General features: G+C 41.4%; 2 protein-coding genes across 4 annotated transcripts in view; one reads left to right on the top strand and one right to left on the bottom strand.

Moving 5' to 3' along the window:
* OSBPL11 (oxysterol binding protein like 11) overlaps window positions 1-17,244 on the top strand; it is a 43,669-nt gene extending 26,425 nt beyond the window's left edge. For both annotated transcript variants that reach the window (XM_068408055.1, XM_068408056.1), the window contains 7 exons: window positions 1,105-1,250; window positions 3,253-3,393; window positions 5,622-6,120; window positions 8,431-8,617; window positions 12,420-12,602; window positions 13,221-13,374; window positions 15,286-17,244. In XM_068408055.1, coding sequence (XP_068264156.1) covers window positions 1,105-1,250; window positions 3,253-3,393; window positions 5,622-6,120; window positions 8,431-8,617; window positions 12,420-12,602; window positions 13,221-13,374; window positions 15,286-15,363 — 1,388 coding nt within the window. In that variant the 3' untranslated portion in view covers window positions 15,364-17,244. The remainder of the gene's footprint in view (window positions 1-1,104; window positions 1,251-3,252; window positions 3,394-5,621; window positions 6,121-8,430; window positions 8,618-12,419; window positions 12,603-13,220; window positions 13,375-15,285) is intronic.
* A 3,152-nt stretch (window positions 17,245-20,396) lies between these two features.
* LOC137667399 (TGF-beta receptor type-2-like) overlaps window positions 20,397-23,734 on the bottom strand; it is a 35,804-nt gene continuing 32,466 nt past the window's right edge. For both annotated transcript variants that reach the window (XM_068408133.1, XM_068408131.1), the window contains one exon: window positions 20,397-20,901. In XM_068408133.1, the coding sequence (XP_068264234.1) occupies window positions 20,689-20,901 (213 nt within the window). In that variant the 3' untranslated portion in view covers window positions 20,397-20,688. The remainder of the gene's footprint in view (window positions 20,902-23,734) is intronic.

Here is a 23,734-nt window from a genome sequence, read left to right as displayed (position 1 = left end):
TTTGACGACTTTGAAACTTCTGTTTAAATAGTTTAAACTGCTGAGGGATTCTTGTTTCTTACTATGTAATGGATTCATGAGTAATAGACTTGATGAAAATAAACTATCTTGCTGCAAAAAATGTTGCCTTGCCCCATTAGTAAAGCTGGACTTTTTTCCTGCCCCAGTATTTTCCTGGTGGAAATGCTGCCGTTTATCTGAATTAAGCTTGCTCTGCCTGTTGTGGTTGAAGATGTGACCTAGTTCCAGATAACAGAGGTCTGGAAATAAAAGATTGTGTATCATATAGAAAGAGACAAGAGCCGCCTCGGTGTAGGTTCCTAAGCACAGGAAGCTGCTGTGTGATGGTAGAAATCCAGACTGCCTGATAATTTCTGTGTTTGCAACCCAGCCAAGATGGTTTGTCAGTTTGTGTATTCGTCAGTAAAAACTGATTGGAGTCACCTGTACATTTATTAGCCTTTGAAAAAGAATGGAACATTTGTATTATTAATGAGGAACTCGATCTGTTCTGATGAATTAGCTGGTAGTAACTAGAGATGCTGGAATCATTGAGTGGGTAATAGCTTTCCAAGCCCTGCAGCTATTTTTTTTTTTTGTTTGAGCAACTATTATTTATTCAACACTATGTGCTTGCCTTCTCTGCAGCTGAGAACAGACAAGTACTCTCTCCTGAGAAAACACTGGCAACAAAACTTTTTCTGCTTTAGCTCTTTTTAGTCTAGAAGCTGGGTTTGAGAACTTGATAAGTGATGGGCTTTTGTTTTTGGTACTAGTTAAAGAAAATTGTAAGGGTTACTTAACATTCCCGTGGTACTGGGTTCTTCTTGTGGTGTCTGATTACACCTTTCGTGACACCAACTAGTTTCTCCAGTCCAAGTTGCATGTATTACAGCTCACCAATCGCAGGGTTTGTGCTAATGGTCACTGAAGGTGGTGTCTCATTGCACCACCTTTGTTTAGCAGCTGCTGAAGGGATTGGCTGCAGGAGGAATTGGCTGCTTTCTGCTTATTCCTTTAAAAAAAACCTCTTTTGTAAAAACTGCTATTTACTGACCTTCCAGAGGATGAGCAAGTTTCAGCGCAAACTTTCTTTTACTTCAGGAACGACGATCAGTTGGTTGGAACCAAAGATATCTCTGTCAAACCACTTCAAAAATGGAGCAGCTCAGAATTTCCCAGCAGAGATAAACAAGCCAGCATCTGTCAGAGAAGAGCAGTCCATTGCAGAGCCCTGCCACCTAACAAGGGTAAGGTAATGTGAACATCCCATTTCTGTAGGGAATTATTTTCAGGAATATCTGTAAAATGTTTCAGTCATATTATATGAAAATGATTTAATGGCAATTCTTCTCACACTTTTTGACTATCTGCGCTGGAGGAAGAATGAGTGCAGTTGCAGTAAATGAAACTTTCTAGTTGTTTTTTCAGTAATTTTTGCCGCTTTCTGTAACTAGCTGTCAGGTGGAGGGAGCCAGTTGAGCCGGTGATGCAAGGTGTGGAAATAGGCAGTATTCCCTTGCATTTTTGCAAACTGAAGTGCAAAAAAACTGACTGGAATTCATGACACACTCAAAACAGGCCCAAGAAGAACTGCCTAAGCAGATAAAAGACAAAATTGCTGGTCTTTAGCTATTAAATCTCCCCATCTTTCTTCTCTAGCTCTTGCTGTGTCTGTTTTTCTTAATCTGAGCAACTCTCATCAGTTCAGAATGGCTTAATGTATTTGAAATACAGCTACAGTGTGTATCATTATAACTGTCAAAATTGATTTGAAGTGCAAAATACTAAAGTAAAAAAACAGCAGAGATTATGATAAAGAACATGTTTTCCTAATTAAGCTAGAAAATCATAATTGCATTCTCTTTATACTAGTTGGCTTCACACAGTTGTTTGGATGAGACTGTATCGTTGTGAAAAGATAATGTACTGTTGTATGTCTCTGCAACAGCACTGTGCTGTCTTCTAGCAAAATCGAAACATTTTTTCAGTTGCTATAGTTTACAGATTTTTTTGAAAATGATTCTGAGTAGTTGCTACTAAGTTAAAAAAGGAAAAAATTAAACAAACCAGGAGCTTTCAAATAAATCACATAATTCCTTCCTTCTACTAATTAAGCAAGTTACAGTTCAAGTGCTTAATGTATATTGCTGTTTGTATTTGGGATATGACTAGTTGTATCACTCCCCTTAGATATTTTCAGCTCCCTTGTTTATGATAGCAGAACAGCATAGCATCCTTGGAAAGGAGTCACGTGTGCGATATTGCAGTTTTCATCAGGGTTCGAGCTCTGTGTGCGGGCTTGGCCCCCTGGTTTTGGTGGTTGAGTGTTCATAAATATGTCTTGAGGGCAGCTGTTCCAGGACAAGGGGCTTTGCTTGGGTAGATGCATATTGCTGCCCTCCTGTGGCATTCAGTGCCTCTCCCCTCTGCATCTGCCTCCCTCCAGCTGTTTGCCCCAGGAGGATGCTGCTCAGAGCTCTAGGGATACCACCATCCCTTCCACCTGAAGGGTTCGACTTCCTGCTTGCAGGGTGGTCGTTGTTAAAACAGCACTAATATAATTTCTGCTGGTCTGTCTAGGTGCTGTAGTTACACTAACAGACGACCAGTGTGTGTATGTGTGGTTTTTTGGTGGTTGTTTTTGTAAAACTACTCCAAGGTACTTTCCTTTTTCCTTTGCTGTTATGTATTGGCACTAGCAGCCACATTGATAGTGCTTGTGAAGACTAGCCTGGAGATATGTTAATTGCTTGTCATCAGGCATGACAGTAAGCAAGTAATTAAGAACTACTGTTTGCTACAGCCTTTGGGGTAATGATGGCAACACTGGAAAGCCTCAAGTAGTGTGGAGGTGGAGAGGTGTTATTGAGGTGGTCAGAATTTCTGCTAGCATTTGCTTTGCTGTTTGTGTGTGTGTGTTAGATGCTTGCCTTCTGTTAGCTCACAAAACTTACAGGAACACAGGTTGTATTTGCTTTTAAGCTTTTTTTTTTCCCCTCTGACTCATGTGAAAGATGGTGAGAAATCTTAGCCTGAATCCTCTAGATGAAATCTGCACTGAGTTACCTTAATGTCCCTCTAAATTCTTCAACTGTTGTTTATCCTGGGGTAGATTCCATTGTGTGGCTCTCTGCAGGGGTTTGTTTCTTTTTTTTTCATACATGGACAGTTAAAAACAACATGAAGTCCTTTTTGGATATCATTTGGCCCGTCACATCTTTGAGCTGATGTTTATGGCTTTTATCCCAGGAACCTGAAGAAATAAACCCAGATGAGGAGCTGGAGGATACCTGTGATGATAAAGAAGATGATCTAGGAGCGGTGGAAGAGCAGCGCAGTGTTATCTTGCATCTCTTGTCTCAGCTGAAACTTGGCATGGACTTAACAAGAGTAAGTAACTGAAGTGTGAAGACTGGCTGCAGTAAAAGTGAAGTGCCATTTTAAACTCAGCTCCTGTATTGAACAATATTGAGTTTAATATGAAACTGTGGTCTGTAGCAACTTCAGGACCCAAGATCTGATGTCCCAGTTTGGTGCAGGTTTTAAGTGAAATGTGCTGAGGGAGTGGATTTTCTTTAATGCAACTGGCCATATCTTTTTCTATTACATTCTCTTTGTATTTTCTACTATGTTTTTGTTGGCTTTCCTATAATGGCCTGTTTTCTTTCCTGTGTTTGCACCTTACTCTTTCCATGCTGTTTTCCACAGCCTTCTCATATTTTGGTCTTTCTACTTTCCTTTTTTCTCACTTGATAATGCTTTTACACACAACTTGCATAACCCTACACCTGTATTCATGCTGCTTCTGAAAATAAGTTCTCTTTTGGTTCCCCATTATCTATCCTCGTTCCCCATTATCTGTCCTCGGATGTCTGTTTACGTCTCTGTCCTATTCTCATTTCTGTGTTTGCTCACAGCTATAGCAAGCAGGAACAAAGTTACACTGGAGAGAATTAGGTTTGACGCTTCAGTGCAGATCTCAAAAGCAAGCAGCTTTGAAAAATAAATACTTGGTTGCTACTAGACAACTTGGGCAGTAACTTAGGGAAAATTGGGCTGCTACCAGCTTATGTTCAATTCACTCACAGAATCACAGAATCACAGAATGTTAGGGATTGGAAGGGACCTCGAAAGATCATCTAGTCCAATCCCCCTGCCGGGGCAGGATTGCCTAGACCATATCACACAGGAACGCGTCCAGGCGGGTTTTGAATGTCTCCAGAGAAGGAGACTCCACAACCTCTCTGGGCAGCCTGTTCCAGTGTTCAGTCACCCTTAAAACTCACAGTGTTCAGTCACTCCTGTAAAGACTTCTTACAATAAGCACTAGACACTTTAAAAGCAAAAATGGATTTTACAGTGGCATGGAATGAGGAAAGCGTTCTCTTTCTTGGAATTATGGATTATAATTATTTTTTTCAAGCAATGTTTTTTGAGTACTAGCTACTTGGCCACTAGAAACACTTGTATTGTGGAGCTTACATTTCACAATTCAGAAAAAAAAGGTGGTATGAACAGGCCCTACTGCCTGTGGGCCAAACTTAAATCCCTGCTGTTTAATCAGGAATTCATTAAGTCATTAGTTCACTTATACTGAAGACTGGATTTGGTCTATTTTTTTCTCTTAGTTGGAACAAATTGTCAAGTCTGTCTCCCAGTTGTGACTTTCAGCTATGTGTGTAGAATTGTCTTTAGTTCAGAGCAGGCAAAGCACTGAAATGTGACAAACCTGACTTCAAAACAGGTAATGAAGTTGTTAGAATTGCATTTAACTTAAATATCAGGGTACTGAAATGAAAAGCAACTTTAATATTTCCGGTTGGTGTTGCAACAACTTGACAAGTGTATTCAGCCTAAGTCGTGTATCTATTAGGAGTCTTATGTCTGTGCTCTACCTCTTTGAATGCAGCTGATTTAAATGGACTGTCTTGATCTCATGGTTGAGACACCCTGTGTTGCTCTTTAGAACAGTTAGTTACGTGAGGTTAGTTGTCACTACAGGGAAGGAAAAGACAGATGATACCCACAGCCTTTTACTCTACAGTATTGGTCTTGACCCAGCAAAGGACAGGACAGCTGTTTTTTATAGGGGTGAATGTAACTGGGAAAGTATAAGGTCCTCTGCTCAGAGGTACAGGATCAACGTATGGTATGTTATTTCTCATGGATGCTTGTCCTAGTTGCTGTGGTGAGAGAGACTGCTTGCTTTTCTCTCCATTAGGCAAAACCTTTCATAACCTCTGCTTTGAACCTTCCTTGCTATAGTTGGAGCTCCTTCCTGCTTGTTTTCTCTTCCACAGACATATGGAACACATTATCTTTTTGCAGCTCTTTCATGGTTGGGTTTGTTTTTTTTTTTTTTTTGAGGGATGCTTAGTCCCTTTCAGCCTCTGTAGTCCTAATAGTACTTGTGGGCCTTTTTTCTCCTTGTAAATTGCTTTTCTGGGACCTCTGATCACTGTATTTTGCTCACATCTTATAAGAGGGACAAGAAAGTTCAGTCTGAAAGTGTGGTGTCCAAAACAGGACAGAATCCTCCACCTGAGAACTTCCCTTTATAAAAACACCTGTCTCTTTGTTTTACTTACTAGAGCTTTCTGGGTTTTCTTTTATTTCAGGTGGTTCTTCCCACTTTCATTTTAGAGAAGCGATCGTTGTTGGAGATGTATGCGGACTTCATGTCCCATCCAGATCTCTTCATTGCAATCACAAATGGCGCTACTCCTGAGGAGAGGATGATCCGCTTTGTTGAGTATTATCTCACTTCATTTCACGAAGGTCGCAAAGGAGCTATTGCAAAGAAACCATACAACCCCATCATTGGGGAAACGTTTCACTGCTCCTGGAGGATGCCGAAGAGCGAAGTACCCACTGATGCTGGCAGTAGCTTCTCTGCTCTCTCCCCCTCAGAGCAAGTCATTCTGTCGAAAGATCTGGAAGGCCAAACAGAGCTGGACTACTATACAGTAAAATTTGTAGCCGAGCAAGTGTCCCACCATCCTCCTGTCTCAGGGTTTTATGCTGAATGTGTAGAGAGAAAGATGTGTGTCAGTGCCCACGTCTGGACAAAAAGTAAATTCTTAGGAATGTCAATAGGAGTGACAATGGTTGGTGAGGGTAAGTGTGACTTTTGTCCTTTATTAATTTTATAAAGCTATTAAAATACTAGTTTGAGAGGAAATTTCATGTTGTGTGCCTCTGGCAGAAGTACAAATGAATACTGGTCAGTAGTTTTCTTTCAAAGACTTCTCAAAAAAATTTGCTTGCAGAGATGTCAGCTGCTGTTGTGTTTTCAGATTTGTTTTTCATGTACTTTTTAATCTGTAGTCTTTGTGATCTGCAAGCCTTACTGTACAGTCATTCAGTGATTTCTTACTTTATTTTTACTGTTTACAAAGTACAGAAGATACTTCAAGTCCTCATTATAAACAGCAAGTTTTCTTATGTGGAAAAAACTAGATAGGTTTATGCTCTGCCAAAAATCAGGATTATATTTGGAAATAAAATTTTTACTTTTAATCCAAAGGGCAGTTACTGTAATGTAAACTGATATTTGTGAATGATTCTAAAGCATCGGACAAATTAATTTGTCCGACATTAATTAAATAGAAGCATATATTGCACTTATGTATCTTACTATGTAAGTTTTAATTTTCTTTAACTAGAGAAATTGAATCCTTTAGGGACAGAGAAGGTTAACTTCCCTTAAACTATCATTTCCCTTTAGTACTAGTCGTTACTGCAAGATGTGAGACAGCATCTCCCATTCTGTGTCCCCTGTGTATATTGCTCAGCATCTGGGCATTCCAGGCACTTGCCTGTAAACTGCGTATCTGACAGGGGAATGGGCATGGCAGGGGATGTGGAAGACACATCTTGGTGCTTTGCCTGTATCAGGTAATGTCTGAAGTTAGTATCTTCCCTAGGGCATTTCTCAGATCGTGTCATGAGTATGAAAAGCATGAGAATTTCTGAAAAGTAACATCAGACACAGAGTGATAATATGCTACAGAGACATATGTTGATGCAGGCACCAGTCAGTTGTCGTGCTATGCTCTTGTGATGGCAAGAAGTAGATTTTGTGTGGTTTTTTTTGTTGTTGTGTTTTTTTTTTGTTGTTGTTTTTTTGTTGTTGTTTTTAACAGGAATCAAGCAAACCCACACATCTTAAAAGCCAAAGAAAAATTCTAGTTTTTATGAGATTCTTGACATTTATGGCAAAAGCTACTGTCGGGAAAGAGTTGGGTTTATCTTGGCAGAGAGGTGCAGTAAGGAGGATTGTCTCTGCTACCTGCCTTTGGGTAGGGTAGGATGTATTACAGAGAGGGAAAACGGAAGAGGAATATTGGCCTCCGCAGAATCACAGAATCAACCAGGTTGGAAGAGACCTCAGGGATCATAGAGTCCAACCGTTGCCCTGTCACCACCATGTCAACTAGACCATGGCACTAAGTGCCATGTCCAGTCTTTTCTTAAACACCTCCAGAGATGGTGACTCCACCACCTCCCTGGGCAGCCCCTTCCAATGTCTAATAACCCTTTCTGAGAAGAAATTCTTCCTCATGTCCAATCTGAACCTCCCCTGGCGAAGCTTGAGGCTGTGTCCTCTTGTCCTATTGCTAGTTGCCTGGGAGAAGAGGCCAACTCCCACTTCACTACAACCTCCCTTCAGGTAGTTGTAGACTGCAATAAGGTCACCTCTGAGCCTCCTCTTCTCCAGGCTAAACAACCCCCAGCTCCCTCAGCCGTTCCTCGTAGGTCAGACCCTCCAGACCCTTCACCAGCTTGGTAGCCCTCCTCTGGACTCGCTCCAACGTCTCAACGTCTTTCTTGAAGTGTGGGGCCCACAACTGGACACAGTATTCAAGGTGCGGCCTCACCAGTGCCGAGTACAGAGGGACGATCACTTCCCTAGACCGGCTGGCTACACTATTCCTAATAGAGGCCAGGATGCCATTGGCCAAAATGGCATCCTCCTCGGATGGATCTTCCATCCCGAGGACATCTTCCTCAGGATCTGCAGTTCAGGATATTCGTTCATTATTTGCTTTTGGCAGCATAAGTCTAGTCTTGTGTTGCTGTGCTCCAGGATCATCAATACGAGAGTGACCAGCCCTTTTACATACTACTGAAAAGTATGTTGCCCAGCACAATATTTTACTTTATGGAGCACTATTATTAGGATGTACATCTTTTCCCAAAAGAAACATAAATACATGTTACTCAGGTTAGTACTTTAATGAAAATATATCTAGAATATATAAAAAATATCACTTTTTTGGGGTGTGGGGTTTTTTTTTTTCCTTTTTGGTGTGAAGGACTATGAGGAAAAGTAGTCAGATATAGTATTGGATATCTGTTTCAATAACTTGTTTGGTCTTTTCTAAAATGGTGCTGATTTAGGGATTCTTGTATTTCTTCACACAGGTCTCTTAAGTCTCTTGGAACATGGGGAAGAATACACATTCTCTCTGCCCTGTGCGTATGCTCGGTCAATTTTAACTGTTCCCTGGGTAGAACTGGGAGGAAAAGTCAACATTAACTGTGCGAAGACTGGGTATTCTGCAAGTATTAACTTTCACACCAAGCCCTTCTATGGTGGCAAATTGCATCGGTGAGAACCCTTTTTTTTCTGTTTTTCCATGTAATCCACACTCTAGAACTGTAGTAGCTGTGTAACACCCCTGTGCTGAATAATACTCATTTCATAGTCTTGAGAAAAACATATTTTTTTCCTGTTCATAAACACTTGAAGGTGTATTACTGTGTTCTTAAACAATGTCATAGCTAAACAACTGCACCTCATGTGATCCTTGAGGAAAAATCAGGTTGCTTTTAAAGACAAAATAATTTAAAGGAAATTCTATGTTTGTCTGACTCTGTGTTCAAACCACCAGGAAGACAGAGCTCCTGGCTTTTATTCCTGGCTGCCACAGATTCTCTATTTCTATTAGAAGTTGATTAGTGTTTCCTATTTTTCAGTTTGCTCCTTGTTTGAAATTAGGTTGATCTTGCTGTCTTAAAGGGTTGCACTGTCGGGAATTATAGCAAATAGTCTTCTGTTACTTATTGGTCTTAGGATTTCTGTATAAGAAACATAAGGCTATCAAGTTTAAGCACCTAGAAAACCTCTAGATAAAAATACCTTTTTCAAAGACAAAAATGATAATTGTTGTAGTGGTAATTCTTCATGTGTACACATGGTGAAAAACTAACAGGTAGAAGAAAGAAGATCCAGGGAAAGTTTGCTTGGGGTTACTTCTAGCAGATTCTAGGAAGCGTCTGCACACTTGGTGCAAAAGCTTTCAGAACTCATTAACGTTGATGTTTTTAGAGATTGTGTAGTAAGACTGCTGCAGATTAGCCTTGTGCTAATATAGAGACAATTAATTAAAGAAGGAGACGATTAAGTAGTAGTCACACAAAGAATATCTGATTCCAAAGCATTTTGCTCTCAGCCATTTACTGGACCGTGGTTGTTTAAACCTTTCTTAGATTAAATGTGTGAGAGACAATAATGAAATATGTAACAGCCTAGAACATCAGAACTTCCTAAACGTGGCTTGCTCTCGCAGGTTGCAAAAAAATCAGCAGTCTTCTCTAAATCCCTTTTCCTGAAACAGTAGGGTAAGGCCATACTTATTGTTTAAAGGAATGCAAAAAACCCCATCAAAACCTTCATCTTGAAGCGCTTTGCCCCGTAAATTCCCATATATGCTTTAAATTTAGCTTTCAACCATAGCTGCCTTGTCCCAATGGCATCTGGAGAACTGAAGCTTACATGTAGCTCTGTGTCACTTGACACAATTTAAAAGTGATACATCTTTTGGGATTTTTGTTTCCATTGCTTACAATCTGTCTTCCACCTTGCAGTAGGTCCTGTTGTGCCATAAAAAATAAGCAATAGGATGCAATTTTACTTCAGTGATTTAATTTTGGAAACTGTTTTCTTATTTGCCTCTCTGAAATTTGTCACAGATATAGTGGCTTTTTAAAGACAGATCTGTTCAAGGAACTGTAACTATTGAAAATTTGACATGGTGATGATCAGACATTGCCAAAAGAATCTCTTGATGGGGAAGCAGCAGTGTTGTCATGGTTACGCAGAGTGCAAGTGAGTTGCTATGGCAATCTTATAGATTATTTTGTAGAGTGACCCTTGTTGTTAGACCTCTGCTGGATATTGGCTCCTTGGTCCTGTACCTCTTTAGCCTGATGGAATAGAGGATGATGGTAACGAACAGCTAGGCATGTATCAATCATGCTAAGCTTACAAATAAATGCTAGCAGATTTTTATCACTAATATTAGGTCAAGCAGATATTACCATCTGCAATGTTGGGAATGGTTGTGCATCACAGAGCAACGCAACTTGAAGAAATATAAGTTGCAATGTGAATTTAATGTAGCAGCTTGATACTGCACCTTAGTAGTGAGTGATATAACCTTGTTTTCTTTAAGCTGAGCGGAGACAGTAATTTTGTGATTGATATTAATGTACTGGATGGCAGTATTGTGTTGTAACCACACAGCACTTGGAAAAATCAAGCTCTTAAACTTGTGAAGATGTCACTGCAAAGTCCAAATGGGGTGGTCTGTGGCATCCTGTGGATTCAGTCTGTTCAGAGATCTTTTGGGAGGAGGACAGGGACTTCATGTGTAATAGCTTTGGTGAGGTGTGGGAGTCACAGGATGAAAAAGCGGCACAAAATGAAGGCTGCTTGCTTGTTGCCTACTCTTTCAGTTATTTTCAGAAATGTTAGTGCTTGTTAACTTCCACCAAAAAAAGCTTAATAGTTCAGTGTAAATGTACTCTTATTGCTCATGTTGCTTCAACTCTGGCCTGTTTTTCTTGAATGAATCTTAAATTTTTGTAGTAGAAAACTGTGCCTGAGGAGCACATACTTATCAGTCTGTGTTTTTGCAAGATCTTTCTAATAAAGTTAAATTAGGTTTGAGCTGCTGGACCATGATGTGGCTCCTGCTGCCTCCCTCATGCAAGATGTGGCAGAAGCCCTGGCTGCTGCCTCCTGTTCTGAGCTGGCTGCGAGCTTTCCCCGCTTGCCCTGGGGATTCCCTGCAGGTCTGATTTGACTGGCATCCAGTATCTCTGTGCTGGAAGGTCTGGCCTGTGATACTTGTTTTGTTGCCTGAGAAATTAATTTCTCTGTTTTGATGCCAGGCTTGAGGGGGGACAGGTCAATGCAGACGCAGCTGGAAGTGACCGGTGCACGTGGAAGAAGGGAAGTGGCATTTATGTGTCCTGTGCTCTCCCTTCTTCCTCTGAGCGTGGCACCACACAGCCAGCGTGGGCAAGGCGGGAGCACAGAAGAGCTGCTTCCCCCTCTTCTCTATGCAGTTGTTCAAAGGAAATAACAGCAAACTGGTGGTGTGCAAGTTAGCTGTTATTAGCTGCACATAATGTAGGTGTGAAAGGAGATGTGACGTACTTTGTGTGAGCGTGGATGAAATGCGGGAAGGGGAGCTGGAGAGTGGTGTGTTGTAGAGAGCTTGTGTACAGGTAATTGCAGTTTAATTGGAGCTGGAGAGAGTGTCCTTTGTGAATCCTGCAGCACTTTACAAGTGAGGATGTCTCAAGTCTTGTTTGCGTAGTGTGCAGACCCTTTTGTTTCTTCTTTCTAGGAGAAAAGTTCTCTTTGAGGGTGGTGATTTGCTTGCCTAGCAATGCTCAGTAAGCTTCCGCTCCTTAATTCAGCATGAAGTGAGTGTCAGGAGGTCTTTGGACAGTCTTGATGTTGAGAAGAAAAATATGCCTCAGTGTGTCTAATTATGGTGATACTTGAGCACCTGTGCAACACTTTTAATGAAATATTGCATATTAGAAAGACATTTTTAATATCTTGTTATTGGCAGAGGTTTCTGTGGAAGAGACAGGAAAGAAAAGCAGTTCTTCTGATTCCTGATTTCCTACCTTGCTTTCTGCCTTTGTGTGTCTGCTGCTTATGTGAGCAACATAAAAATGAGACCACCTACATATGGAGTACACTGAGATATAAAGATGTGAGATAAAGTGCCAGCAGGTAGTGAGATACATTCTTGCTAGAAAGTTTAATTTTTATTTTTTAAGCCTGAACTACATATCTAATGTGATGTTTCAAGTGGAAATGATCAACTGCTTGTTACATGTGAACCAGATTGTGTTAGTTTCTTTTGAAATAAGTTTAAGCTGAAGCCAAAAATGGAGTTTCCTGGGTAACATGAAGAGAACTAGAGCAATGAGTGAAAGTCACTTTGTTCTTTGAGCTTCTCCATGCAAATGCAATTCAAGTAACTAACATTTTTCAAGACAGTGTGACAAGTTTGTAAACTCATTCAGAATTAAGTTAAGTGATTATGCAAGGAATAGTCCTCAGGTGTCTTCAGCCATGGCCTTTTGAAAATAAATTGCTTTCCTAGAGTCACAGGTGAAGTAAAGCAGAACATGACGAACACAGTGGTGTGCAGAGTACAAGGGGAGTGGAACAACGTGCTTGAGTTCACCTACAACAATGGGGAGACAAAATATGTGGACTTGACAAAGCTGTCTGTGACAAGAAAACGAGTCCGGCCCCTTGAGAAACAAGGACCGTTTGAATCTAGGTAGAGTATGTGTTTACTATTGTCTGACCCTTTTTGTCCTCAGCAGTCTGGTGAATGCCTTAGGAAAACCTGCAAACGTAGATACTGGGGATAGTGCTTAGCACCAGTGATCTTATTTTTTTAAAAAACAAACAAACAAAAAACCCCAAAAAACAATTGCGTAATAAAAAGTGCAAAAAACAAGTGCAGGCACATGGTCATTTATCTTGTCTTTTTTGCTCATAAAGTGCCTGCTAGAACAGAGCCTCCTTATTTGTTTTATTTTTAACCATTAGCTACACAGCAGGGCAGCTCCTGACAAGGGAGGCCCTCACAAGAGACTGCCTGTTGACTAACACTTCCATAGCAACTTTAAAGGGTGTACAAACAGACATTAGAGTGGCACAGCCAAAACCTCAGAGCTGTTCCTATCTGCTCCCAATTGTTAGCATAGCTGTAAGACTCAGCCATGAGCTCTTCCACCTGTGCTGCATCCTTGTGCTCTGACCTGGGTTGGTTTGCGATGCGTGAGCGGAGGGAGTGCTCCTGTTCTGAAAGAACTGCACGCAGTGATCCTGTAGTTCGAGGTGACGGGCTGAGAAAACTTTTGAAAACTGAAGCTGACAATTTGTTTTGTAGGAGGCTGTGGCAGCATGTAACAGAGTCTCTGCGGGATGGAGACATTGATAAGGCTACAGAGCACAAGCGGGCCCTTGAAGAACGACAGAGGAATGAAGAGAGGCTTCGTGCTGAAACAGAAACACCTTGGTGTACCAAATACTTCCTTAAAGAAGTACGTTCCCAAGCAGTTAGCTGTTGATAAAGGCAAAGCTACAATGAAAGCAGGTGCACATATGGGTCTGTGTCCTGTCAGAATAGAGTATTTGACCTTAGATCTTATAGTTTAGCTCTGTGGGATCCATAGGAGTAAGGTGACATGAGCACTCCCAAACATCGAAAGGTGTGACTTTACCCTTCACTTCCCAAACACTTTGGTTTTGCGAGTCCCTTGCAACAAAATGTTTGACTGTTTTGTGGTTCAGTTTCTTTTACCCAGCACTTCCTCAAGGCATATGGAAAACAGCTTTACATGTATGCATGTAAATAGACTGTAACAGTACATACCCAAAGAAAATAATCAGTAGTACTAATTTTGCTCATGTTACGAACCCAAGATATTACTGTTAGTAAGAAGGAACATGAGTTCATTCTCAGCTTAGAACTTTTTGTGTTCTTGTATGTTACATTTTGGATGGAGCTTATTTGTTCAATGGCTTAACCTATACATCAGTAATGGTAGTAATAATAATATAGTAAGACTTTTAACAAGATTAAAAAACAGATGGAGTACTGCGTTCAGCTCTGGGACCCCAACATAAGAAGGACATGGAGCTGTTGGAGCGAGTCCAGAGGAGGGCCACGAAGATGATCAGAGGGCTGGAGCACCTCTCCTATGAAGACAGGCTGAGAGAGTTGGGGCTGTTCAGCCTGAAGAAGAGAAGGCTCCGGAGAGACCTCGTAGCAGCCTTCCAGTATCTGAAGGGGCTACAGGAAAGCGGGAGAGGGGCTTTTTACAAGGAGAAGTAATGACAGGACGAGGGGGAATGGTTTTAAACTCAGAGGGTAGATTTAGATTAGATATTAGGAAGAAATTGTTTCCTGTGAGGGTTGTGAGACACTGGCCCAGGTTGCCCAGAGAAGTTGTGGCTGCCCCCTCCCTGGCCATGTTTAAGGCCAGGTTGGATGAGGCTTTGAGCAACCTGGTTTATAGGAAAGGTGTCCCTGCCCATGGCAGGGGGGTTGGAACTAGATAATCTTTAAGGTCCCTTCCAGCCAAAACCATTCCATGATTCTATGAAGACGAACTGCAGACTGCCCAGGAAGACTGGGGACTGCTGGTATGATAACTTTGAAACAAGCTTTCCTTGTGATCCAGATGATGAGACCCTGCTTGTGTAGAGAGCTTTGCTGAGCCCTGTGCAAGAGGGGAGGACTCAACTAAAATTTATGCTGTAAATAAATTTAGTTTAGATTCTCCTTGTAGTAAAAGCTTTATCTGTTAAACTGCAGCAATGTAACTCCTCCTCCTTCTTCCCATATCTGTGGTCTAGCAAATGTTCAAAACATAGGCTAAAAAGGGTTTTCTCTTTGTTTATTTCTGGTTTTGTGTTCTAACGTTCAGGACTATCTGTTGGCTCCAATAAAGTTTTTTGTTCTCTAAAGCTATGTTAGTATGATTAGCTTAGATTTAGGTATTTGTATTATTAGTATCTAGATTTAGAAGAGGTGAAATTCTGTGGCTAATCCGAGATACAGATCTACTCAGAAAACATTTAAACGTTATCCTGAGCTACTTCACTTCTGGGTAAGCAGTTGGGCTGTGTTATAACTGGTAGTCCTGGATGGCTGCCTCTCTGCTGGCTTCTTGTTTGGCTTTTTAAAGTAATTGGATCATGGAGTTGAGAAGAGTGGCTTTCCATCTGGGTTAATTACAAATGCAATCGATTCCCAGAGAGCGCAGTGGCTCGGCAAGAGTCCGTACATGTTCTGGAGTAGTCTCGGAAACCTGCAGGTTAATCTGTGGGAGTTAAAGGTATAAGCTATGTCCCTCTGGTTTTCACAGCTATCAGTCTAATAACTGTGTCAAGGGAATTCTTCTGGGGCAGCGTCTTTATTATAACCATATTTTCTCTTTAAATTGCAGGGGGATGGCTGGGTTTATCATAAACCCCTCTGGAAAACAGCCTCTGCTGCACAAACTCAGCAAACGGACACTAACTAGAAAAGCTGCTTTAAGATGAGTTTTCTGGGTTTCCTCTCCTTTTCCTCTGCCTCTCAAAACACAGTAATCGCACTGAGTGTCCCCTTTTTATGTAATTGTGAAAGTTTAAATGAGCATAAAGAAGTAAATATACTAGGGCACTTTAAAGCTATGAAAAAAACCATAAGTTGTAGAGACAAACTTGCCAGGTACATTTAACCAACTTGTTTTTTGTATGATACAAGAGATTTTATCTGAATTGTGTAAGATTCTTCTAAGTAGATCTGATTGCAAAAGCTGCCTAAGAGAAGAAGGAACTGTTGGATTTTGGAGTGACATGGGAACTTTTTTCAGAATCTGCATCAAGCTCTTTAATAACTGAAACCTGCTCAGTACCCATGTAGACAACAGCAACAAAAAATTGATACTTTTATGCCCAGTGATTAACCTTTCTGGCGAAAACTGGAGGGGTGTTTGGAAGATGTGCCTGAAATCAGTGTTAAGAAACAACTGGATCGTGATGATTTTTTTCTTCAGAGAGAACGTGTGCATGCATCAGAGGAACATGGGATATATGTAGAGACTACCTTTCTTTTTTATGGATTTATAAAAGCAATTAGAATTGTAACCATGGAGAAATTTTTCCTCTGAAACGTTTTAATATACTTGAAATAATTGACTTGAATTGGAAAAGTAATTTGAACACTTTTCAACTCCTGATTTTATTAAATCTCTTTGAGTGACTTTGATTTTTCTCATGTTATAATGTAATGAGGTTTGGCCTTTTTTTTTCCTCCTTCACCTTCCCTTCCCGAGGACTAAGGCTTTCAAAATGAACAGAAAACGTACAGTTTTGTATTTAAAGTTCTCTGCCCATCTAATCATCTCAGAGGTGAAGTATCAGTGTTACAAACTGTACTTTGGGTTGTTTTGGTTTTTCTCCTGTGGTGTTATTCAGAACAAAGCAGTGAAATGTGACCTGTGAATACATGGGCTCTAGGTCCTGGTTTTTCATCTTACCATGAAAAAAAAAAAAGCTGATTATGCTGAGGACTGGGTATTGATTTGAAACACAATCAGATATCAGGAAACTGTATTCAGGTACAAACATCCTTTGGGGTTTTTTTTTTTTTAATAACTATTTTATTGAAGTATAAGAATTGCTGGCAATTAAGAATAGTACTTATTATGGCTTTCATTATTGTTGTAACTACAAGCTACCTTAATTTTTCCAACAGTGGTGCCTTACTCATTTTTTCTTCTGATGTAGTCTTCCAATCAGTGTATATAACATTATCTGCCACTTCCCAGCCATGGCAATGGCTGCACCTGATCCAGCATCATGAGAACTCACAACTTGTGTGATCTGGTAAGATGTTTTCCATGGAGAAGATCCAAGTGTAAGAATGCATCAGAAGGTTTAAATAACCGTGTTGAACTTTCAACACAAACTGTAAATTGTGGAGAAAAAAAAAAAAAAAAAGTTGGGTTTATGCACAACTATTTTGATCTTCTTGTACATTTTTTTTTTGCTGTGAAATGCACTGAGATCTCAATGCGAGTCATAGTCCGTTTGTGAGAAGTGGGGGTGGGGATAATAAAACTACGAAATGATTCATTTGTTCTGTCTGCTTTCCTAGAGATCAGGTGACCAGGAAGAGTAGGTTGTTGTTATCTCTTATGCTGGAGATCTGTCTGTCAGGGCTTTCCTTGGCCCTTGAAGTGGGATATTTTGGCACTGTGCACTTGAGTAGTAACTATATTCTCCAGCAGAAGAATGTTTTAGGCCCTGCTGTCTTGTTTGTGATAATCTATACAACCATCCTGTTGTGTTAGTTTTGGATATCTCTTGGGCATTTTCATGTTTAACCAGGAATAAAAATAAAAATCAAAACAGTGGAATTAGTTCCTCCTTGTTTCTGGGTCCGTGGCACATTTGGGGTGTGCTCCTTGGCCAATTCCAGGATTTGGGGTAGGAATTATGGTAGCAACGTGTGAACTTCCATGGCTTATTGGTACCTGCACCAAACTGGGGGTGGTAGAGGGACAGAAAATAAATTGATGACACTGAATGTGTTTCATAGTTGGTTTATGTGTGTTACATGGCAGATTTGCTTTAAACAAACAACAAGGGCTGTGGTGCAAGGCCCAGCTTTTAATACTGCAGTGATCAGAGCAGAAAACAAACCTTTATCAGCTGAGTGTGCTCCAGGGATCAAACTTGTGCTTACTAAAATATAGACCTCTGATTCAGTCACTGAGCTCTGCTTTAAAATTTTGATTGGGGAATTTGTCAAGGTGACAGCTGTAAAACAGACTGAAAAGCTCCCGTGTTGACCATAAACCCATTTGTGTTCCTTATATAATATTATTAGTTATTTCTCTTCCACCCTCATGTGGTATGCTTGTGGTTTCACACTGAGAAAGCTGTTATTAATTTTGTTGTGTAAAAATAGACCCAACGCTGAAGAAGTGGTCTTTTAAAATACATGGAATGATTTCTTTTAAGATGGGGATGCTGCTAGAAAAAGTTTGCTCAGATGATCACAAGAACCGGAATGGCTTCGTGATGTGGATTTAGTTACGATGCAAACTTCTAGTTACATCTAGAAATAAAGGGCATAGTTGAAAACAGTTTAAAAAAATTCTAGCCACTAAATATCCAGCTTAAATTGTAAGATATTTGTGATTCTTCTGAGAGTTGCAAGCACCCTACAGACTAATGTATGTATTTTTAACTCTCACTGGATTTGATTCTCTTGCATAACTGCTGTTGTTTCTATCTTGTACCTTCTGGAGCGAAGGGAAGGGCTCACTCTACTTCCTAGGTAGATATTTGCTAGAATCACAGTGTGTTCAACGGGGAGCATGGCAAAATGTAGGATTTTGGCTTATGTTCCCTTCTGTCTTTTGGCCTTGATCAGGCTCCACTGAAGTTAGAGCAAAATTCTTAATTGATCTCAGTGGTTTTAGGCTCCCTGAGTTACAAACAGATCTTGGAGCTTAAATAAGTGGCTCTCTTCAGAGGTGCTGTGAACCCCGCTGCTCATGGAAAAACAAGAGTGTGACAAGTCACTCCTATTTAATGCAGGCATTCGAGCACGTAGTCCTGAAAGCTCGATTCTGGACTTGGTTTTCATGGAAAAAAAAAAGCGCAATATGTAAATCGGAGTGTTCAAGATTTTAGGCATGGGGAGGAGAATAGATTGAGAAGTCTTTCATCATATTTACAGTATAAACTGTCAAGCCTGGGATTATGTCTCTCTCCCCAGGAGAATTTGGATTTCAGCCATCAGAATCGGAGATGCAGCCTTCAATGTCTCGTTTGTGTGGGCTGATTCCCCTCTGTCCCAGTCACCTGTGGAAGAACAGGTCAGAGTGTCTTTTGAACTGAACTTGGAAGAACAAGTAAACATCTTCATCAATCTGACAGCCAAACAACTTGGTGCAAAACTTGGTAGGGGAAATTCTGCACTGAATATTACGGGAAGGAAAGATTGGACAGCCTGGGAGGAGTTCAGTGTATTCCCATAGTTTCGTATCTCCATGTCAGAGAAGCTGCCCCGTGCTCTCTGTTTCTCTTGGGCATTCATGCAGCAGAGCAGTGGTTAATACAGTAAAGAAATGAGACTGAAGTCAGATGGGTGGAAGGGCTGTGTTTATGGTGAACTGGGGAGGATGTGCTTCAAGAGAAGGGGGTTAGCTTGAAAAAATCCTAAGGTGACAGGAGGGAGCAGCCAGGTGGGGAATTGGTAAGAATCATAGTGTCATTTAGGTTGGAAAAGACCTTTAAGATCATTGAGTCCAACTGTAAACCTAACACTGCCAAGTCCACCACTAAACCATGTCCCTAAAATGAAAGGTATGGTCACAGTTACAGGTGGACACTTCTACATGGTAACTGAAGTTAAGTTTTTATTATTTAGATTTGATGCAACCTAATTCATTCCCCTTCCATCCTTCTTCAAAGGGATTAGAGACAATTTTGTTCTAGGCTTTTAATTTAGGACCTGTGGAAACTGTCCAAAGAGGTGGAAATAATAGAGAGGAAAAGCTTTTTGTATGGGCTGGTGCTGGCGTAGCTGTGCATTTTAGAAAACCAAACCAGCCCTGCAGATCTGCTTCCCTGCTCCACAATGGGGGAGCCTCAGCTGTAGAAAGCTCGTGGTTGTTGTATGGTTTTCTCCCTTCCGCTCTCTTGTAGGGGTTGATCCATGCAGCTGTGTGCTGGCAAGCAAAGTACTCCTCTGGGATGCTATCCTGAAGGATACACCTCTGTGTAGGTGAGTGTCAGGTATGGGCTTGCAGGCCACCTTAGTAGCAGCTAAGGTTTTTATTACCTTTTGCTGCCAAGGGTAGAGGGATTAAGATTTGCACAGTGCCAGGGTTCAGAGGGAGGTATGACTTACCTTTCCTTAATTGCCTTTCCACTACACAGGCAGCTTGGTCTGACGGTTACGGGAGTAAAGGTCCTGGTTCTGTCTGATCACGTTTCTTCAGGTTAAGTAACGCGGCAGAGGGGTGCGGAAGAGTTGCAAGAAGAATTAGCCAACACGTTTGTGTTGATACTATTGCTGTGGCACAAATCTGTTGGCTAGAGGTGGCTGGAAACTGGACTGGTGCGGGGAAAGAGTTGTCTAGATATCCTCTATGGAGACTTCTCAGGGTGAAACAGCATTGTCTACTCTGGTGACTTTTTTTTTTCCTGTTGAAGAAACTTCACGCACCCACCTGAACTATCAAGTACACCCAGGAATTCCTCAGTGAAAAGAGGTGTGTTGGGGTTGCAGCAAATCAGGCTTTTGCAAACTGGGTTATCGGGTATCTTTACACTGTATTAAGGACTGTCTGATCAATGAATAATTTTCTTGGGTGCCAGCATTTCTTCCACTGAGAGTATGTTACATCTCAAGATTTTTTTTTTTTGTGTGTGTGTGGAGGCCATTACAAAAGGAAAATTGAAAATTGTCTTGATCTTTGCAGAATAAGCAGTTAGAAGAGAAACTCGTGATGGTGATATGGAAGGACTTTGAAAGATAGACATGGAATTCAGGTGCTTATTAATAAAAGATTAAACATTATTATTTTAAAAAATAATAAAAGGAACGCTTTGCATCATTATACATTTAAAGTAAGTACAAAATCAGTTCGTATATAATGTTGCACTTTAACCAAAGTGTTGGTTCCACAGTTCACTGTATCTGTGGGAGGAAACAGATCTTATAAATAAGTTATATACTAGATCTTAGTTCCATTTTGAAAAAATGGAGCGAGGTTTTTTTCCCACAAGCGAAACGCTTCTTGCTTATCTTCTCATTTCTCACGATGAGGCTTTTGCCTGCTGTGTCATGGCATATTTCTGCTCCCATCACTGTCCTGGTGCTCCCCGCCTGGAGAAGCTGTTTTGTTGGCCTCGTTGTCCGTGTTGTTGTTGAGGATGTCGTCACAATCCATCTGTGCCATCAGGTTGAAGCGCTCGGCCACGCAGTGGGCGGTGAGGCGAGCCTCGGGGTCGTGGTCCCAGCACTCCGTGATGGTGTCGCACAGAAAACGCATTCCCTGCAGGCAGAAGGGTGGAAATTAAGATCTGAAGGCAGGAGGAAGAGGAGCTAGAAGCTGATCTAAGGCAATCACAGTGTTTTAACCATACTTTTGACAGCTTCCTGCTGAAACGCTTTTTTTGGTCAAGCTTAAGCACAGGAGGAAACAGCCTTGGTAAGTTAGTGCCAACACTCGCACTGTTACTGGCACTGCTGGTGTTAGAGCAGCAGCCTCAGCTCACCTGGGATCTGGTCCCAAGCGTTTTCCACGCTCCTGGAAATCCTCCCTGGAAATTGATTTGTGTTGACTGTAGGACTTAAATAGGGGCCAGAAGGAAATAGGCCTTCCGTCTCCTGCCTCAGCCTTGCTTGTTCAGAATAGAACATCCTAAAATTGGGAGGGACAGGAGAGGTGCAGATGGTGACCTGCAGGCTGGCAGCTGAGCCCAGGTCTCTGGGTTTCAAGCCTGTGCCCTGGCTGTTACACCTGGATGGAGGGTAGGAGTGGGAGGATTCAAAGGCAAGTTTGGAATTAAACTTCTTAAATCTAACTTCTTGTTCTAGCAGCTTTTGGAAAGGGTGCGCCGTGCCAAATAGTCATTGCAGGATGTGGTGGAACTTTTTCTCACCACAAAATAGCGTCTCGGTTTAGGTGGGATTGGGTGCTTCTCAGTGTGCTCCAGAACACGTTCTGTTCCTCTCCATCACAATAGTTATGCCTCACAGTAATACATTTTTTTTCCAATTGTGTAGTGCTCTGAAGAGACTCACAGTATTTTGGGCTTAGACACAGAATGGCAGTATTCAGCTGGTATTTTTCCCCCTCTTAATCTAGGAACACAGCTAGCACCAGAAGCTATGTTGAACCTTCCTTTGCCTATTAATTCCTATCGTCTGCTCTTGCTTTTTGCATCATTGTCAACCAAGGTTGCAACACAGTGGAAAAATCATTATTCTAAATAAAGCTTCATGCTTTTCAGTGTGTTTTTTTTTTATTTCTTGATTTGCAATTAAGAGAACCCAAAAGTCTCATATGGACCAACACAAGAGGAAAATGCAAGTCCTACAGAGATGTACCATCCGTGTCATCTGTCCTTCTGCACCGTTCTCTGAACTCGCTGCTCTCCGCTGAGGTTCATCGTGCTACATCTTCCATAATGGACACAGATTAGGGAGAACAGGATTGTGCAGTAAAACTGACAGATGGTGGGTTCAGTACCTCTTGCGTCGCTCATTTATTAGCTTAGTTGAAAGGATTTGAGGGTAATTGATTAACATGCAAAAATGAGCTAGCTTAGCTGAAGCTTTTAAAATAAGCCTTTTCTCAAAGAGAACGTGGCACTGTCATATGGTTTAGTCATGAGATTTTCTGTGCTTATTTTGCCCTGAAATCACAACATTTATTTGCAGTTTGCCTTGTCAGTAGCGATGATGCTCTTTTGAATGGTACAAGTGGAACACCTTGTTATGCTCACAAAATGGACTTAGTTTGGGTTTTATATTTGATATCTCAGGTTTCCAAAGGATTCTGGGTTTTACACATATATTTTTAGTGCCAATATTGACTTGAGCTCCCACTGCTCCTTCCTGTCCTGCACCAGCCCTTTGGTTGTGCCAGTACAACAGTCTGTTCAGCTGCTTCATGAACCAGATCCAGGAATTTACCTGGCCTAAATAACCACTTTTTTTTTTTTTTTTACATGTGGTGGGGTGTGAAGCGAAACTTTGGGGTTAAATTTCTTCAATGGGCTTTCTTGTGCAGCCTTGCAAGCAGTTGCCCTGGAGCTGCTGATGGGCAGCACACTGGGTGAGTCAGCTCTGCCAGGGAAATTAATGCTTATGTCTACTGAAAGTCTTAAACTGTGGCCAACAATGTAGGTCCTCACTTGACTGAGAGTGATCCTGATGGTTGAAACGTGGAAGTAGCGTTTGGAGCTCTGCATCAAACTTATTTTCGTTGGTGGGAACATATATGGGTGCTTCAGGTGAGCGATTTGTCTGTGTTTCTTGGTGTTGCCCAACGCTTCCTCCCGCAGGAAGCCCTTGACCCCAGGAGTGGCCCAAACTGGTGGCTTTCTGCTGCTTCCCAGCAGATGGTGCTGCCCTATGCTGCATCCTGGGGGGACCGCTTGCAGAATGCCCGGAAAATCACGTAAAGCCAGGCTTGTGAGGAGATGTTTGTTAGACCAGCTAAGATTAGTCAGCGGCAAACTTTCAGGAACACAATGTGGCTTTTCTGTTCCTCTTCCCCAGCGACTATCAAGCAGTCTAGTAAAAGTTACTACCTTATAAGCCTTGCCCTGTTTATGTGCTAGACCAACTCAACTATAGCAACGTTATTTCTCGGAGGTGATGGCAATCAGCCCTTCTTCAGCTCAGCAAACAGCGCAGTTATGGTCAGGCTCTATCAGAGCGTGATTTTTGACAACCCAAGCCTCCATATATTTTTCCTGTGGTTTCAAAGTTTATCAGAGACCCTGGGAGGTGAACGTCTGTGATGAATACTCAAAGGCTTCAAATATGTAGCAGTACTGATTGAAGGTCCAGTATTTGCCTTCATCAAGGAAAAAGGCTGGATGAACTTCAGAAATGGACTTGCCAACTGATAAACTCACTGATGGTCCAGGAGAAACCACAGCTTCATTTGATGCTGTTTGCAGCTTTGGTCGGTCAGGTCGGTTGTGAGTCTTTGGACAAACATGGTTTTGAGAGGAGATATTGTAGGGAGCACGTGGCCTTCTAAGATCATGAAATTACATCTCTGCTCTTGAAAAGCCTGGCTTTATAGGCCATCCAGGCAGAGTGGAAGCAGTAGCAACGTGGGTTTTGGGGAATGCTGCAAAATGATGCAC

Source organism: Nyctibius grandis, chromosome 9 (assembly GCF_013368605.1).
Source record: "Nyctibius grandis isolate bNycGra1 chromosome 9, bNycGra1.pri, whole genome shotgun sequence".
NCBI classification, from domain to species: Eukaryota; Metazoa; Chordata; class Aves; order Nyctibiiformes; family Nyctibiidae; genus Nyctibius; species Nyctibius grandis.
The sequence above is the reverse complement of the archived record's forward strand: the minus strand, read 5'-3'. Positions and strand labels throughout refer to the sequence as shown.